Raw genomic sequence first — 17,533 nt, 5'->3', positions numbered from 1 at the left:
CAATTCCTTGATTTCAAAACATGGCAAGGCTGCGATGATCGTTTTAAATGTTGTTTTTGTGCCAAGTCTTCTAAAAACTTTTCTTTTGTTTTCCGAACGCCATAGCATCACCGCACCGGGATAATGTCATTTGCTGGAAAAACAAACCGCCAGCCACCCCCAAGCTGATGGTACAGCTGAGAAATGCCCCTGTTCCGGGCTGACAGGCTGAAAGACAAAGGCCAAATGAGATAGATAGGGAGTCACTGGCCTCTCAGTACTGTCATCCTCGGTTTTCTCCCCATGGGCTATTCTCGTGCATGCAAAAAGACAATAAATAACTGACAATCCATCAACCTGAAATGCATTAAGTGAATAAAGCCAAATAATCAGCCCCCCAAACTTCCAGGAGAAAACCCTCCCGGTGCAGCGCACCACGTGATATGGAGCATTAATCAAACGACATGTAATGCACAAGGCGAGAAGCAGTGCATAATGTAGGCAAAATTCATGTTGATCAGTGTGGTAGAGCGAGTATGCGTAACGTAACCATGGGGATGGTGTTGAGGTATATGCAGAGGATGTAAATAGACGTCCCGTTGACCTTTGTCGCATCTGAGCCTCTGGCCAGCAAAGATACAGCAGCGAGCCCGTCGCACATTTCGCTCCCTCATACTGCCGTTTAGACTGTGAACTTGGCCTTGGCGCGGGTGCTGCCGCTGTGTGCAGACTCGGTGTGGCCCGAGAACTCCAGCACCTCGTTGGCCGGGAGCCTCAGGACATCCTTGAAGCGCTTGCCAATCTCCATGAGGATTGCTCTGCCCTTCTCAGGCGAGCGACCCTTGCCTCCGGCAACGTCGCCATCGCCACGGTTGGGAATGGACTTGCCAGTGGTGCGAGTCCACACACCAACACGGTAGAAAGCCTTGCGCACGTTGACGACGACGCCCATGACCTCACCATCGTCCTCCGACTCCAGAGTCTCGCCGATCGCAGCCAGCATGGTGTGCAGCCAGATGTCGTCGATGGGAATGTTGCGCTTCTCCTTGAAGCTGTACGACCACTTGCCACCGTGCTTGTTTTGAGGGTCCTCCCATTCTGGTCGCACACCCTCCTTGAAAAGATGGTAGTCCGACTTCAACGCCAGCTCCGAGACGGGGGCAATGTTGTTCTATGAGGGGTTTGACATATCAGTAAACCGAGGTGCAGCAAACACCCTCTGCGGGGTGTCGGGTGTCATGTCCTTGTCGTTGCTTCCTTTCCCTCCCACATCCCCGAAAAAAAGACATCCACTCACATAGATGCCCCAGAACTCCTCTACTGAGTTGAATGTGATAACTTCCTTAAGAAGTTCAGCCCAGTTGTCACCCTGGAAAGTAAACACATCAGAAAGTTAGCAGGGCACCGTTACAGTATCGAAGGATCCAGACTACAAAGGCGCAACTAACCTTGCCAGTTGGTGGCTTGGTGAACCAGAGGGTCCATTTGTGCATCAAGGGGTGCTTGACGTTGAAGTTGTTGCTGTCGTGGAAGACTGTGACCTCCTTGTCGCCGGATGAAGTAGGCGCGTTCTCTCCATCGGGAGAGATGGGAATCGTCGAGAGATCGACTTGGGTAGACATGTTCGTCGTAAAAGATTGTGTACGCGTGGGTGCGTTTCGGGGTGGTCGATGATTGCGGCAGAAGGGTCTGCGCAGGTGCGAAGAAAAGACAGATGTCCGGTGTTCTCGTCGTCGCTGTCGTCGGGTCGCTAAAAGAGAGGGGAATCCAAAATTGCCAAACCCGAAAGAGGCTAGCAAAGAAGGAGTTTGTCGTTGTCTGAGGTGAGAAGGCAATGTGTGGGTGAAGCCTATTTGTGTGCCAGCCAAAAAAAAACAAAGAAAAGCTTCTTGTCGTCAATGTCCTCTTTTTTTTTCAATGAGTGGTGGTCGGTGGTCGGGGAAGGCAGGCGCAAGACGAATTATCGCACTGGTGGGGCAATCGATACCCAAAGAGAAATGAATGGCAAAGCAACAATAGTGGCAGGGCAGGCACAGGGTGCAGGTGCCAGGATCCAAGTCCTAAAAAGAATGATCAAATTGCGCTTGCAGATCGCGACTGCAGATGTGGCAAGGCAGCTTTTGTGCTTTGCAGATGATTAAATTAATGTCTACCCTTTTGTTTTTTGTTTCGTGAACTTTTTTTTTTTTTACAACTAGGAAAGATCGCGAGGGGAAAGAAGTACAAGTAGTTGCGTAGGCAGGTACAAATGGAAGTCGGTCCCAGAAAGTCAGGTACCTAAGGTAGGTACACCATAAATCATGCTTCAGGCCAACTCGATAGCCAGCTGGGTTTCTGCTCTTGCTGTGCGACTTACCCAAAGCACCGCACCACTCTCTACCTTAGACACAACAATTTTTGAAATGGCCTACACCAAATTTTCCTTGAACAGGTACCAATCCTCAACATTGAACAACAAATCGTGTGTGCTCTATTATAGCGTTGCCCTTTGAAATGGTGGGCTGATCAAAGTCGCTACCGTGCGTCAGGTACCTTGGGTACCTTATCTAGGGTATGGAGCAATTAGCTAGCCGCTGCTTGCGGCACCTCCACGATTATGTTGGGAATCTTTAGCACCTGAGCTGAGACCCGTCTCAAAACGCCTTCCCATCGTCCCTGGTATTTGACAGGTTCAAGCCATGGCCTCTCGAGTGAGACATTGGAGGTACATGAGTGCAGAGTGTGTGGCTTCTAAGCCTGCGACCATGAATCAGCCAAACGCGTCAATTGGCACGGACACTAGTTCTCTCTTTGTCCCAAACGCGGACTGATCAGCCGGATTCTTCAGTCGCATGTTTTGACCGCCTTCGTCAGTCCTTTGTGAGCTCAAAAGACTGAAGAAATAATGTCTTTGAAATTCAGAAATTCGAATCCGGCTTCCAATCGGGATAAATCGAACAGAAGCGCATTGTTCCCCGAGTCCGGTTCCGGTATTTGGACCTACTTTCTATCCCTTGCCCCAGTCATACCATACCTCCAATATACTCGTAGTTGAGTCTTCTTTTTTCAATCGATGGATGTGTTCGAAGAACAAAGAAAAGATGCCGCAAACACGCTTATCATTCGGGAGCTCCAAAGGAACTGGTCTCGATGGCAAGTTCCATAAGATGCAGGTCCAACCTGGATGATCTCCTGAAGGGTAGAAGGGCTGTTGTTACTCGCGATGCTTTGAAGCTTTCTTCTAAAGCCATAATTCACATATCGACTTTGCAACACGCTCCTCAACTTCCCATCTCCTCTGGCATCATCACTTCATCATGTCGGGAAAAGGCAATATGTTTGCTATGAACAGCAACGGCGAGGTAGCGCAATGGTATCTTAATACCGATGACAGAAAGTTTGCTCAAGTTCGGCTGGAAGAGCTCGTACGGGTGCGAGACGAGGAGTACGGCATCAAGCAGCCTCTAAGCACTCCACAGACAAAGGGATCCGTCCCCTTTCGACCCAGAGCACTGAGCGATCTCAAGAGCAACCCAGCACAGCTCTTGTTTGCTCGGCTCCATGAGGAGTGGGAACTGAATGATGCGTGGTACAATTCTACCTTCATGCACTTGTTCACTACCATCAAGTACTTCTCACAGAGATATTTTGGAATGGACGTGTTCCCCGAGGGCTTCTCTCCTTGGAAAGAAGGGGACTTCCCACCGATTTTTCTCGACTTTGTTGCCCAGGTTGCCTGCCCGGATCCCGTAAGCACTTGGGACTCTCTTCTAATGGAGTCAAGGCACAAGAGCAGCCTTGTGTGCGGTGTTTTCACCAAGGCCTTACTGGACACTGTCTTCACTAGCCTCTTATTCGGGGCGTCTGACGAGCAAATGGCGCTACTCAAAACTCACGACGAGACAACACTCGACCTTGATGGTTCGTTAGCCTCCCCTCAACCCCTACTCCCAAGTGTGTGATCCGATGACAATACTGACATGTTACTACTCAGGCTACAAGCGCACCGCGCGAAGGGGTGCAATAGTTCGGGACTTTCTTGGAGACAACATCACGACACCAAGGTTCTGGGACGACGTTGGTCAACTTTCTACCGAGATTACCGAGATCTTCTTGCCGTTGATCAACTTGCAAGGTCGGGGGGCCCCTCAACAGGAGTGGCCGGAATTGTCAGAGATTCATCAACAAATCTTCCACATCGTGTCGATCGCCGCATACTTTTCCATCATCATCCGTCGTTCCGAGACAATCATCGACTATTCCATGGCAACTCTGGGAAGCGAGTGGGCACATACTCATGAAGAAGAAAATATGAGCATATACTTCAACTCACGACGTGCGGTGGTAGAGCAGGATGACCGAGATGAAGCCAAGGCAAAGGTCGAGAAGAGCTTGGCCGAGGCACGAGCCAAGCTGCCTAAAGGGTTACCATCACTCATCCGAGATATCATGGGCAGTAACAAGCTTGTCGAATACCAACGCCCAATTCGCACCGCTAAAGTCGGAATTGTCATGTTTCCCCGCATCAAGCGCCACAGGACTCTGTGCGACCCAGAGCGATGGGACAAGTGGACAGCCGAGCACGAGTCCTTGATTTTCAAGGGCCGGGTCACCTACTATTACGGCAAGGAGCATGATCCCCTGGGCTTGGAGCAGAAGCCCTCACTTGCTGAGTACCGGATGTCCAAACGGGAGAAACTTCGGGCAAAGTACTACTCCCCACGCCATTGGCTGTTGCTTCTGACCATTTTTCTGGTTTTACTGCATCTTTGGCAGCCTTGGATTTTCGGAAACTTGAAAGCGGCCTTATATGCATTTGCTATGCTAGTAGTTAGCACTGCGAAGAAGATCTGCGAGGCACCTCTTCGGATAGCAGGCCTTGTTGGACCGCGACCCACGCGATCAACGCACTCCGCTCCAAAGGGCACCGAGAGCGACTATGTCCACGCTTGATCCCTTGTCATATTGGTCTCTTTTCGCCATCATTTTATATATGTTGCTTTTCCTTAAATGGCTGGCGCATGTTTTCGGGTTTTGGGCTATCTTGTTCTCGTTCTTTGGTTATCTACCTATGGAGTTGTGACTCTGGTTTTTTTTTTCTGGTTTTTTTTTATCTGTTCCAGTGCCTTACCTGTTCATTATGAAATCATCTAATTAGTGAGTATTAGAGATAGCATGTTGTCATACCCCATTCCTTCAAAGCAAGTCGTTTCTCTAATTGCGGTTGGTAATTCGTAATGAGGGGCAAACAGCTCTGGTTTCTGGCATGATCAAAACCTAACTACCTCTCGTATGCATGTGTGATCCTGCTCATGGTGTGCCTTGGTGCATAGGGTTCAAAAGGAGGCTTTTAACGTACTCCGTAGTTCTCGGCCATAAGCACGTGAACAGGAAAGCAATCACAAAACGCCCCTCAGCTCCGTAGAAAAGAAATCACTGGCCCAGTCGCCTTGACGATAAACCGCCACGCTGCGTAGCCAGCTGTGTTGGGTGGCATCCAATGCCACTTATTGATCATTTGGGACTAGGTACTCAGTAGCCTGGCTTTACTGGTTCCCTCTCGGCATTCAAAGAACCATTCGGATCGAGAGAAAAGGTTGTGGCTATCCTGCATTTTCTTCTTACCTTCCCCCTGTTTTTTTTACTGCCACACTCCGTATCTCTTGGATTACAGCGGACAATACCGGTAAGTCTAGATAAATCGAGTGGCAAAACTAGGAACCTTTCCGGCGATGGTCTACGGATATACTGAATAAGTGCTGCACTTGACCTAAGTGGCGTTTTTTTCTTCCTCTTTTTTCTTCTTCTGTACGTCTAACAAAAAGGTATGATATGTAGCATCCCTAGCCATACTTACTTATGTGAGTGGTAATCTTTTAACTGCGAAAACTCTTCGCCTTATAACCGCTGTGAAAGAAGTTGGGTCGACTGGAGTGCGGAGGTCGGCCCCACTTGTTGTCTCCCGATGCGAACCCCGCTAAAAGTTTGGTTTTCCCAGGGTTTCGCAGGTTGGCGGCTGGCTGGGTTATCGATCGGAGAAAAAAAAGGAACAAGTAAAAAAAGAAAAAGAAAAAAAAAGTTCACCATTATATTTTTCATGATTTGTCTCTACATTTGCGAAGTCGCGAAATTGTTGCCCCTCGCTAGGGGTCTACAATGATATCAAAACCGTAATTCATTTTGACGGTTGCCAAAGCGGTCGAGATACCGCGTCCCAGAAATACTAAACCGCAAACAACGAGCGGTTCGAAGATGGACGCGCAGGCACTACTCAAATCACAAGGCTGGCGCGGCCACGGACACACGCTGCACCCGACCGACGACTCGACAGGTCTCGCCAAGCCCCTGCTACTCTCGCGCAAGGACAACACGCTCGGGATAGGCAAGAAGGAGCACTGCACGAGCGACCAGTGGTGGCTTAACGCCTTCGACCAGCAGCTTCAGGGTCTGGACACGACGAGCCAAAAGGGCGCCATCGTGCAGACGGTCAGCCGCGGTGCGCTGAACGCAATCGAGACGCGCGGCGCGGCTTCGAGATATACGGGGGCGTATGGTCTGTACGCTTCATTCGTGAGGGGCGGGCTGTTGGAGGGCACAATATCTTCGTCGACGACCAGCTCGGGTGATTCGACGCCGGCGCCAGATGGTGAAGCACGTCTGGAGACCAAGAGCGAGCGCAAGGCGCGGAGGGCACTGAGGCGGCGCGAGAGGGCGGAGAAGAAGGCTCGCGGTGGGTTGGATGTCGATGCAATCCTCGCTGCGAGGAAGAAAAAAAAGACAGATCGCAAAGCGCTCGAGACAAAGGAAGAAAAGAAAGCAAGACGGGAGGCAAAGAGGAAACGAAAAGAGGAACGCCGGAGAGGCACGGCAGGCTGAAGCGCCAAACCCGATACGGAATTTCCATACACATCAACCTCACGCCGGCCAAGCGGAGGATGCCTTGTTCGCTGTCAGCATGCGGCAAGTGGTAGCCGGTTTGCATGAAGCACAAAAGGCCACAAAGATTAGTTCGGACAATCACTGTCAGAATTTAGGGATTGGGAACTGGTAGCTGTTGAAGTGGGATCTAAGGCTGTTTGGGTATCTCTCCTGGCTTGTTAGACAGCAGCCACGGACGTCTATCCCAAAAGTCATCTTTGATGATGTCGAGATGCTCGACTGTGACCCTGGCTTTGGCCCGCTTCTTTTTCTCATTTTCGGCCTGCGTCTTGGACTTGGCCACCGGCTCAACTAGGGCCTCAACCTTTTGCGCCACACCTTGGCCGTCTTGGGGCTCCTCGAGTATGTACTATTCAGGGGCCCAGTTAGCATATGAACCAGCACATAAATAATCACCGCCAAATATATGTAAACTGACATCTCTGAAAACTACGCTCCCCTTCTTATATATATCCAGTTCATTGTTGTAGTTGATGCCAAACCTGGAGAACAGGATTTCGTTCTTGTCGGCAGCAAAGGTCCCCTGGTTCATCTTGTTAGTCAATGACTGGTATGGCAGATTGCATCAATAAAGGCTTCATTCACTTACTGCAAGTGATCTTTCGGCAGTGTGAGGATCCAGGTTACCCTGTTGAATAAGAGCCCAATAGGTGGTGTTGTAAAGGTTGTTGATGTGGCAGTCGACCTGGCGCCAGCTCATATAGTCCCTAAGGTTCTGGACACTTGGGAAACATACGGCCCTGCCGTCAAAGCTAGGGAGCGGAGGCGATAGAGGGCTGTCTGGAAAGTAAGTGTTCCAGTGGTAGATGTAGTAGGCCGAGAATGTCGACACGATTGTAGACACCAGTTTACTGCCCTGATCCTTAGCCTCATGTGAACGACGGGGATGTGCTGCAGATCATGATCAAGCACCTACCCTGATCTTCGGTCAAATAAGCCACAGTGCTTGTGGAATACAAAGCTGTACTCGTCGCTGACCCCATATGCAATGGTAATCTCTGGCAACTCTGTTACGACAGATTTTGCTGAAGCGTTCATGAGGTCAAGCGCCCGTTTGTCATTTGGCTTTTTGAAGTTGTACTTCTGGGCGAATCTGAGTGGCTTTGTTAGTGGCTGCTTAGCACACAAATAATAAAAAGTACATGTTCATAATCCACAAGAATGAACCCACTTTGTGAAGCCTCTTCCATCTATCCTGACAACAATCCATGTGTTTGGCAGTAGATTGTCGGGTTGCTCAAACGCCTTTACGTACTCAAATCTGGTGGGGGGTTGTGTTGACTGATTAGCTAGAGATTTCTAGGGATGCTACATACAAAGACTTGGCCTTGTGCTAGCTAGCCCTGGATTTAATTGTATGCTCACTTAGAATTGGCCATACTGGTTGACACTTGACTGCAGTTGCAGTTGCAGAAGTAGACTAGAAGACCTTCGTTGCAAGCTAAGATCTTGTCAAATTGAATCGCCTTCCAGTATCTATCTTGGCATTAACCCTTTAGCTGTCACTTGACAAAAAAGACCTGAAGAATCGAGGCACGCGGGGAAGCTTCCATCTGTGTGACGTGCGGGCACTTGGCAGTTCAGTCCATCCGAACAGGGATCTTAAGTGCCCCACCTCAGCTCCAAATTCCAACGACGCGGTCACCTTCCCTTCAGACGCGACTTGATCCCCGCCAACTACATGCCTCGACCAAACGATGGCCTAAACAACACAAACTGATGCCAAATCGTCTGGCAGCATAACCTAGCAACAACAACAGAGCAGACATCAGTCCATCACGATGAACTTGCTGCTATCCGACGATTATCTCCTTCAAGATTATCCCGAAAACATCACCAACACCATCAGGTCCGGTCACGCAACATGTCTGCGCTTCAACCGCAAAGGTGACTACCTCGCCTCGGGGCGAGTAGACGGCGCTGTTGTGGTGTGGGATCTTGATACCATGGGTGTTGCGCGCAAGCTCAGAGGCCATTCTAAAAGCGTGACATCACTGAGCTGGTCGACCTGTGGCAGGTACCTACTTTCAGCCTGCCAGGGTTGGAAGGCAATCATCTGGGATCTTAGCAATGGGGCGAGGCATCGCGAGGTGCGCTTCAGGGCACCCGTCTACATTGCAGAGTTCAATCCCCGCAATCCGTAAGTCGATATCTCGGGGGGTTTTTGTTGCACGAGTTCCAACTTAACCATGCTAACTAGGACCAGTCTGCAGTTTGTGGCCTCGATCTTTGAGGACCAACCCGTTGTCGTCGACGCTACGAATCCCATAGACGTCAAACATATCCTACCGTGCAAACCTAAGCGTCCGACTACCGACGACAGTGGCCTCAAAGACAAATGGGCCAAGGAAGATGCCAAGCAGATGACAACGGTTGCCATATATGATTCTGCGGGTGATTACATCCTTGCCGGGACGAGCAAAGGATGGCTCAATATTATCGATGCGAAAACCCACGAGGTCATCTTCTCCAAGAAGACTTGTGCGCTTGTCATAACGACCATGCGGCTTACACAGAACGGCAAAATTCTTTTGCTCAACTCGCAAGACAGAATAATACGGACATTCCACATGCCAAATCTGGCATCAGAGGATTTTGATCCCGACACGATACAGCTGGTGGACGAGCACAAATTTCAAGATGTGGTCAACAGGTTGCAGTGGAACCATGTGACGTTCAGTGCGACAGGAGAGTACGTGGCGGCATCGACCTACAACAATCATGAACTTTACATTTGGGAACGTAACCACGGCAGTTTGGTTCGCATGCTAGAAGGGACAAAAGAGGAACAAGGGACCATTGAGTGGCATCCACATCGTGCAATGCTGGCTGCGTGCGGACTTGAGACTGGTAGGATCAATATCTGGTCCGTCACGAGTCCACAACGGTGGTCTGCCCTTGCGCCCGACTTTGTTGAGGTTGAGGAGAACGTGCAATACGTGGAGCGAGAAGATGAATTCGATATACTTGAACAGGAGGAAATTGCCAAGAGAAGGTTGGACCTCGAGGATGACGACGTCGAGGTCTTGGCTGTGCATGCGAATGATGGCTACCCTGGCGACGACACTACATTTCAGGTCCCGATTCTATACAACCTGGGGGAGTCGGACAGTGAGGAGGAGTTTGTCGCAGTGTCCACGGGCACGATGCGGCGCAGAAGCCCTGGTGATGGTGAGGGCGATGGTTCTGTAGATAATCGGTCGACAGCTAAAAAGGCAACGACAGGAAAAGGCAGATCGAGGAAGAAAGGTTGATCTTGGTAGGGACGTTGGTTGATCTCTCCACCATATGTCGTAATAGAGTTGTCAGTTTAGTCATGATGCATACAGGGCACGAACATGATCCAGAAAAAGGGGCATTTTTTTTTTTTTTTTTTCTTTTAAAGTTTTTTTCAACCAACAGAAAACAGAAGGTTTCAAGTAAAATGTTATGGGACGTGGATGTTGGAAAAAAGAAACACGTGCTTCACATGGTAAATAACAAACAAAGTTTTAAATTGAAAAAAATCAAGTTTGGTTCCCGCAGTGAACCCTCGCGCAGAGTTCGGCCGCGCCCTACAAGAAAGACACATTGGCTTGCATGCCTGTTTTCGGGCGCGACAGGATCCAAGCCAGCAATTTAGCAATTTAGGATACGCGACGGTACATGGAATTTCCTATGGTTTGCTTACAAACAATAGTGTATGACACGTACCTCCTGCGTAGTGTGGTCAAAAGCAGTGAAGGGCCCCACAGCCAAGCGTTCTGCCCCATCGCAAAGAAAGGGAGTGGCGCATGGTCCCAAACAGGACTAGCGTTGGTCAGTCATCGAGGATTGGGGAATGGAAAAGAGACGTGAGCTTTTCTGGCTCGCCTTCACGTCGCCCTAGCCCCCAACCCATTTTTTTCCGCATCGACGAACAACGCCGCCCGCGTCGCACAAAAGGGCATCGCAACAGAATTAAAAGTCGTCGTCAAGAGAGCGACTGATTGATACAATAGCACCCATCGACTTTCTTTTTCAAACGCGCGCCGGGCGATCAACGCGACGCAGAGGCGGCAATACCCCCATCGAACTCGCTCCTCCGGGGAGCCTCCGTCGTGAACGGAAGGCCTTCGAGTACATCCGCACCAAAGCGAGCATCGCGCGACTGTTTCCCATCGATCAAGACTTGGCCGGCTCCATCATTAAAGCATTCGGATTTGGCGCGTTTTGCTTTTACTAATAACTTGCATTTTTCGCTTTTTTTTTGACATCTCGCTCACTTCCGGGTTGACCGCGACTTGAAAAAAAACACGTAAAAAAACACCAAAAAAATTCACGCCGACACCGATCGCGACGCTTCCATCTCTATTCATCTCCCAACTTTCAAGTTCGTCATTCTCGGCTAATCGCCGATAACTTATTCATCATGGCGAACCTCATCTTTGCGCCGTCGTCGGCGCCACTCAAGACGATCGAGGAGATCCAGTTCGGTGTTCTTGCGCCCGAGGAGATCAAGAATATGAGTGTGGTACACGTACAATACCCCGATACTATGGACGAGACCCGAACAAAGCCACGAGAAGGTGGTCTCAACGATCCTCTGCTTGGTACGACAGATCGACAGTACAAGTGCAAGACGTGTAATAACGACATGAACAATTGTCCTGGTCATTTCGGTCACATCGAACTCGCAAAACCCGTTTATCATCCTGGATTCATCAACAAGACGAAAAAGATCTTAGAAATGGTTTGCCATCAGTGTAGCAAACTATTGTGTGATGAGGTTAGCGTGACCGTGGGATTCTGTGGCTTGTTGTCGCGGGTGCCTTAACGATCTTGCTAACTCCTGTTATAGAACAATGACGAGCAATTTGCACAAGCCCTTCGGTTACGAGACCCAAAAGCGCGTTTCGCCATGGTGTGGAAAGCTTGCAAGGGCAAGAAGGTCTGCGAGATCGAGACCGGTGGTAAAGATGAAAAGGATAGTATCGACACCGCAACTGGCATAGAAAAGGTTCCCCACGGTGGCTGTGGAAGCACACATCCCGACATCCGGAAAAAGGCATTGCAGCTTTACGCAAAGGTCGAGGAAGCCCGCGAGGAGGGAATGAAGAAGGAGGTCAAAGACAAGCTCATCACGCCCGAGCAGGCTCATCATATTCTCAAGCATATTCCAGAAGACGACCTGTGGAAGATGGGCTTGAACAAGGACTATGCCAGACCTGAATGGCTGATCGTCACAGTTCTGCCAGTGCCACCACCTCCTGTCAGGCCCAGTATCTCAGTTGACGGTACATCGCAGGGAATGCGTAGCGAGGATGATTTGACATACAAGCTTGGTGACATTATTCGCGCAAACGGCAACGTGAAGCAGGCCCATGCTGAGGGAGCCCCGAATCACATTTGCACCGAGTTTGAGGAGTTGCTTCAATATCATGTCGCCACATACATGGATAACGATATCGCATCAATTCCTCGATCGTTGCAGAAGAGCGGTCGTCCGATTAAATCAATCCGCGCTCGTCTCAAGGGTAAAGAAGGCCGTCTGCGAGGCAACTTGATGGGTAAGCGTGTGGACTTCTCCGCACGTACAGTCATCACGGGTGACGCCAACATCTCTCTCCACGAGGTCGGTGTTCCCAGGAGTATCGCTCGGACTTTGACATACCCTGAGACGGTCACACCGCACAACATTGATCGTCTTCACCAGTACGTTGTCAACGGTCCGAATGAGCACCCTGGCGCCAAGTACATTGTCAGGACCGACGGCACGCGGATTGATCTCAGGCACGTCAAGAACCGCGGCTCAACTCAGCTCGAGTATGGCCAGAAAGTTGAGCGTCATCTTTTGACGGGAGACTATATCATCTTCAACCGTCAGCCTTCACTTCACAAGGAATCCATGATGGGTCATCAAGTGAGAGTAATGCCTTACTCAACTTTCCGCCTCAACCTTTCGGTCACGTCGCCTTACAACGCCGATTTCGATGGTGACGAGATGAATTTGCACGTCCCACAGACTGAGGAGACTCGCGCAGAGGTCAAGGAGCTGTGCATGGTGCCACTGAACATTGTGTCGCCCCAGCGAAACAGTCCCCTTATGGGTATCGTCCAAGACACATTGGCTGGTACGTACAAGCTATGTCGTCGTGACGTTTTCCTCACAAAGGAAGCAGTAATGGACATTATGCTCTGGGTTCCGGATTGGGATGGAATTATTCCTCAGCCTGCTATTCTCCGCCCCAGGCCACGATGGACCGGCAAGCAGATTATCAGCATGGTCATTCCCGACTTCGTGACCACTCACCAGGGTGGTGATTGGAACCCCTTGAACGATGATGCTCTACTGATTCAATCGGGTGAGCTCATGTTTGGACTTCTGACCAAGAAGAACGTCGGTGCTGCTTCGGGAGGTATCATCCATATTTGCTACAACGAGCAAGGCCCGGCAAGAGCCATGGCTTTCCTGAACGGTTGCCAAAGGGTTGTCAACTACTGGCTACTCCACAACGGCCACAGTATCGGTATCGGTGATACGATTCCTGACCCTGTGACCATTGAGAAGATTCAAGCCCATATCAATGAGCAGAAGGCAGAAGTCGCCGAGCTTACTGACCTTGCTACCACCAACAGGCTGGAAGCTCTTCCCGGTATGAACATCAGAGAGACGTTCGAAAGTAAAGTCTCCAAGGCGCTTAACACGGCCCGTGAAAAGGCTGGTACCACGACTGAGAAGAGTTTGAAGGACATCAACAACGCCGTTACTATGTCGCGGTCCGGATCCAAGGGTTCCTCAATCAACATTTCTCAAATGACTGCATTGGTCGGTCAACAAATTGTCGAAGGCAAGCGTATTCCGTTCGGCTTCAAGTATCGGACGCTACCACACTTCACCAAGGACGATTTTTCACCCGAGGCCCGAGGTTTTGTAGAGAATTCGTACCTTCGTGGCCTGACTCCTTCCGAGTTTTTCTTCCACGCCATGGCTGGTCGTGAGGGTCTTATCGATACAGCAGTCAAGACTGCCGAGACGGGTTATATTCAACGACGTCTTGTCAAGGCGCTTGAAGATGTTGCTGCTAAATATGATGGAACTGTCCGTAATTCCCTGGGTGACATCATCCAGTTTATCTACGGAGAAGATGGTCTCGATGGTATGGCTATCGAGAAGCAGAAGATGGACCACCTCAACATTTCAAATAGCAAGTTCGATGGCATGTACAAGCTGGATGTCATGACCGAGACTCGTCCTCGTGAGCTCAATGCTCTGGAGTACGGAAACGAAATCTTTGGTGATCCTGCTGTTCAGCAGCTGCTTGACGAGGAATACGACGCCATCAAGGCAGACCGTCAGCTCATCCGCGAGATCAACTACAAGAAGAAGGATGACAACGATATGCAGCTGCCTCTCAACGTGGCGCGTGTCATTGAGAACGCCAAGAAGCTTTTCAAGATTGACGATGCTCAGCGCAGTGACCTTCGGCCGCAGGATGTTATTCCTGTTGTCAAGGGCTTCTTGGAGCGCATGGTCGTTGTCCCGGGAGATGACCCAATCTCCAAGGAGGCAAACTACAATTCATCCATCCTCTTCAAGGCACAGCTGCGCTCTCGCCTTGCCTTCAAGCGCTTGGCTGTTCGCGAGCGACTGAATCGCATCGCCTTTGACCACGTCGTTGGTGAGATGGAAAGCAGATGGCAACGGTCCTTCGTCAGCCCTGGTGAGATGGTTGGTGTCTTGGCCGCGCAGTCCATCGGTGAGCCTGCCACTCAGATGACGTTGAACACATTCCACTTTACTGGTATTTCCTCTAAGAACGTCACGCTGGGTGTGCCACGTCTCAAGGAAATTCTCAACGTTTCGGCCGAAATCAAGACGCCTGGCATGGTGGTACGTCTTGACCCCAAGATATACCCTGATTTCAAGCAGGAGAACGCCAAGATCCTTCGTAGTTTGGTAGAACATACCAACCTCCGCTCCGTGACCGCCATGACCGAGATTTACTACGACCCAGAGATCCAGACCACCACAATCGAAGAAGATGCCGACATGCTCGAAGGACACTACCTCATTCCCGAGGAGCATCAAGATGAACCATCGAACCAATCTCGCTGGCTCTTGCGTCTCACGCTGGATCGTCAAAAGATGCTTGACAAGAACTTACACATTGAAGATGTAGCTGCCAGCATCAAGGGTGCGTACGCAAGCGACTTGGTTGTCGTGCACAGCGACAACAACGCCGACGAGCAGGTCATTCGTATGCGTCACGTCATGAAGGGTGATGAAGAAGACAAGGATGGAAGGAATATTGAATCCGACCAGATTCTCAAGCGCCTGGAGGAGCATATGCTTGACGGCCTGACCCTCAGAGGTATCAAGGGCATCGAGCGAGCCTTCTTGAACAAAGATACGAGGCTGGTTGTTAAGTCGGATGGATCTCTGCTTAACAGCAAGGACGCGCCCGAGTGTGAGGAATGGTACCTAGACACACAAGGCACATCGCTGCGCCAGGTTTTGTGCGTCGATGGTGTTGACAGCGTGAGGACGCTTACCAACGACCTGTACCAAATCGTCGACCTACTCGGTATCGAGGCAGCCCGAACTGCGCTGCTTGGAGAGCTGACACAGGTGCTTGCTTTCGACGGTTCTTATGTCAACCATCGCCATCTTGCGTTGTTGGTCGATGTCATGACGTACCGTGGCAGCATAGCAGCCGTCACACGTCACGGTATCAACCGTGCAGACACGGGAGCGCTGATGCGTTGTTCGTTCGAGGAGACCGTTGAGATTTTGCTCGAGGCAGCTGCCATCGGTGAACTTGATGACTGTCGTGGTATTTCAGAGAACGTTATGCTCGGCCAGTTGGCACCCATGGGCACAGGCGCGTTCGAGGTTCTACTCGACCCCAAGATGCTGGAGACGGTCGTATCCAACAACGCGCGCATGGGTCTGATGCCTGGCCTGACAGTCAAGGGTAGCTCTGCCGAGGGTGCCGCAACACCCTACGACACTGGCTCACCCATGGGTGACTCTGGTTACAACCTGGGCATGGCTTCTCCCACCATGGGTAACTTCTCGCCCATTATGAGCGGAGGTTCCGATACCCCCACAGGCTTCGCAACCGAGTATGGTGGTAGCTTGGGCAGCATGAACCCTTACGGATCTGGCACCAGCCCCAGGCCAACCAGCCCCTTCAGCACCTCGCCCACTTCACCATTCAGTGCTGGATACGGCAGTTATTCGCCAACTTCGCCTATGGCTGGGTACTCTCCTACCTCTCCCATGATGGACGGCGGTCGCTACGGTGCTTCGTCTCCTTCATTCAGCCCGTCATCGCCCTCGTTCCAGCCGACTTCTCCCATCATGCGCCATGGTGCAGGCGATTCCATGGGCTACAGCCCGACCTCTCCGACTTATCAACCTGGCTCGCCGACTGGTGGCGACAATCACTACTCCCCAACCTCGCCCGCCCAGTTTGGCGCCTCGCCCACCTCGCCTCTGTACTCACCTGCCAGCCCGAGCTTCTCTCCAGGAGGTGCCACATCCCCCATGTACTATGTTGGTTCGCCACAGCACGCGTCTCCTACCTCACCAAATGCACACTACTCTCCCACAAGTCCGTCATTCCAGAGGTCGCCCGCACAGGCATCGCCCACGAGCCCAGGGCCCTACTCGCCAACGGTAAGTCTTAAGAGATGACTGATTCTAGATGTGATGATATATCATGTACTGACACTGCTCTCTTTTCAGTCTCCGTCGTTCTCGCCTAGATCTCCTGGGAGGAACAACCGCAATGGAGGCCAAGACTCATAGTATGTTCTGCCACGTGCTTTGTCTGGCAATTTTGCTTTACATTTCATGCAATATGCTAACACGACGTAAATCCAGCTCACCTACTTCTCCAAGCCATGACTAGACGTAGTTGCAACCTTGCATTTCCTCCTTACCCTCTGTTGAATAATGTATAAGATTTGTTGGGGTCTCATGGGTGTTGAAACCCAAACCCAAAAGAATGTCTTCTTTTTTTCCCCTTCCGCTTTTTTTTTTTCTTATCAGAGCCAATCCCAATTTTTGATTATATACTCTGACGTTCACATACCGATGCTCGGATGGTCGTTACACAGTGGCGGATGCTCTAGTTCTTCTACGGGGACTGCTTCATTCTTTTTTTACTTTGAACGAGGAGGTGATAAGTAGGTCCTGAAAACTTGGTTTGAGATAAGACAGGTTCACACCAAAGTACTACTTGAGGAAAGGTGGACAAGGATATGCGCACAAGGATGCAGTGAAACGAAACGAGAAGGAACACAAAAAGAAAAGAAAAAAAGTCCCAAAAAAAAAAAATTTAAAATTCCCCAATCAACCCAAGGTTGCCGCGCAGCCCATGGTTTTATTTTAATGTCAGGGTGGAGGTTTTAGAGAAGAGAAAGCGGAATATGGAGGCGGGAGTGGAAAAAAAAAAGGCTAGATGCGAGCATTGCGTGGGGGTTTTTGTTTCTTTTCCTCTTTTATTTTCCTTCATTGACTGTCTGATCAATATTTGATATCTTTTGTGGTTTTCTTGCTTTTTCTTCTTTTTTCCCCCCTCCCCTCTATCTCTATCTCCGTCTTTTTTTTTTTTTTTTTTTTTTTTTTTTTTTTTTTTTTTTTTTTTTTTTTTTTTTTTTTTTTTTT

At 50.2% G+C, this 17,533-nt stretch overlaps 6 protein-coding genes across 6 annotated transcripts; 4 read left to right on the top strand and 2 right to left on the bottom strand.

Moving 5' to 3' along the window:
- Positions 1–2: 2 nt before the first annotated feature.
- On the bottom strand, positions 3–2,125 carry PgNI_04786 (uncharacterized protein). The gene is made up of 3 exons (XM_031124829.1): positions 1,428–2,125; positions 1,277–1,348; positions 3–1,150 (listed from the first exon to the last, which is right to left on the bottom strand). Exons 1-3 carry the CDS (start codon positions 1,599–1,601, stop codon positions 662–664), a joined length of 735 nt encoding a protein of 244 aa, XP_030983924.1. The 5' UTR covers positions 1,602–2,125; the 3' UTR covers positions 3–661.
- Positions 2,126–2,544: 419 nt separating this feature from the next.
- Positions 2,545–5,057, top strand: PgNI_04785 (uncharacterized protein). Its single transcript, XM_031124828.1, has 2 exons — positions 2,545–3,879; positions 3,953–5,057. The coding sequence occupies exons 1-2, from the start codon at positions 3,276–3,278 to the stop codon at positions 4,909–4,911; spliced, it is 1,563 nt and encodes a 520-aa protein (XP_030983923.1). The 5' UTR covers positions 2,545–3,275; the 3' UTR covers positions 4,912–5,057.
- Positions 5,058–6,027: 970 nt separating this feature from the next.
- PgNI_04783 (uncharacterized protein) lies at positions 6,028–8,321 on the bottom strand. The gene is made up of 6 exons (XM_031124826.1): positions 8,263–8,321; positions 8,069–8,158; positions 7,814–7,990; positions 7,487–7,748; positions 7,316–7,420; positions 6,028–7,246 (listed from the first exon to the last, which is right to left on the bottom strand). The coding sequence occupies exons 1-6, from the start codon at positions 8,274–8,276 to the stop codon at positions 7,025–7,027; spliced, it is 870 nt and encodes a 289-aa protein (XP_030983929.1). The 5' UTR covers positions 8,277–8,321; the 3' UTR covers positions 6,028–7,024.
- Positions 6,211–6,834, top strand: PgNI_04784 (uncharacterized protein; the record flags this gene model as incomplete). Its single annotated transcript, XM_031124827.1, has 1 exon — positions 6,211–6,834. The coding sequence occupies one exon, from the start codon at positions 6,211–6,213 to the stop codon at positions 6,832–6,834; it is 624 nt and encodes a 207-aa protein (XP_030983922.1).
- A 260-nt stretch (positions 8,322–8,581) lies between the features above and the next one.
- On the top strand, positions 8,582–10,391 carry PgNI_04782 (uncharacterized protein). Its single transcript, XM_031124825.1, has 2 exons — positions 8,582–9,037; positions 9,104–10,391. The coding sequence occupies exons 1-2, from the start codon at positions 8,679–8,681 to the stop codon at positions 10,149–10,151; spliced, it is 1,407 nt and encodes a 468-aa protein (XP_030983928.1). The 5' UTR covers positions 8,582–8,678; the 3' UTR covers positions 10,152–10,391.
- An 896-nt stretch (positions 10,392–11,287) lies between these two features.
- On the top strand, positions 11,288–17,495 carry PgNI_04781 (DNA-directed RNA polymerase II subunit RPB1; the record flags this gene model as incomplete). Its single annotated transcript, XM_031124824.1, has 4 exons — positions 11,288–11,608; positions 11,717–16,540; positions 16,610–16,671; positions 16,748–17,495. The coding sequence occupies 4 exons, from the start codon at positions 11,288–11,290 to the stop codon at positions 16,773–16,775; spliced, it is 5,235 nt and encodes a 1,744-aa protein (XP_030983927.1). The 3' UTR covers positions 16,776–17,495.
- Between the last annotated feature and the right edge of the window lie 38 nt (positions 17,496–17,533).

The sequence above is a fragment of the Pyricularia grisea genome (assembly GCF_004355905.1).
Source record: "Pyricularia grisea strain NI907 chromosome Unknown Pyricularia_grisea_NI907_Scaffold_2, whole genome shotgun sequence".
NCBI classification, from domain to species: Eukaryota; Fungi; Ascomycota; class Sordariomycetes; order Magnaporthales; family Pyriculariaceae; genus Pyricularia; species Pyricularia grisea.
Note: the sequence above shows the minus strand (reverse complement) of the source record. Positions and strands in the feature narration are given on the sequence as shown.

Excerpts from the sequence above, each read along its gene's own strand:
- PgNI_04786 (XM_031124829.1), bottom strand. The coding sequence starts at position 1,601 with ATGTCTACCCAAGTCGATCTCTCGACGATTCCCATCTCTCCCGATGGA. Across the intron at positions 1,349-1,427 it reads CCAAGCCACCAACTGGCAAG|GGTGACAACTGGGCTGAACT; the intron begins GTTAGTTGCGCC and ends TTTACTTTCCAG. Across the intron at positions 1,151-1,276 it reads AGGAGTTCTGGGGCATCTAT|AACAACATTGCCCCCGTCTC; the intron begins GTGAGTGGATGT and ends AACCCCTCATAG.
- PgNI_04785 (XM_031124828.1), top strand. The coding sequence starts at position 3,276 with ATGTCGGGAAAAGGCAATATGTTTGCTATGAACAGCAACGGCGAGGTA. Across the intron at positions 3,880-3,952 it reads GACAACACTCGACCTTGATG|GCTACAAGCGCACCGCGCGA; the intron begins GTTCGTTAGCCT and ends GTTACTACTCAG.
- PgNI_04783 (XM_031124826.1), bottom strand. Across the intron at positions 7,991-8,068 it reads GATGGAAGAGGCTTCACAAA|ATTCGCCCAGAAGTACAACT; the intron begins GTGGGTTCATTC and ends AAAGCCACTCAG. Across the intron at positions 7,749-7,813 it reads TTATTTGACCGAAGATCAGG|TAAACTGGTGTCTACAATCG; the intron begins GTAGGTGCTTGA and ends GGATCAGGGCAG.
- PgNI_04782 (XM_031124825.1), top strand. The coding sequence starts at position 8,679 with ATGAACTTGCTGCTATCCGACGATTATCTCCTTCAAGATTATCCCGAA. Across the intron at positions 9,038-9,103 it reads GAGTTCAATCCCCGCAATCC|TCTGCAGTTTGTGGCCTCGA; the intron begins GTAAGTCGATAT and ends AACTAGGACCAG.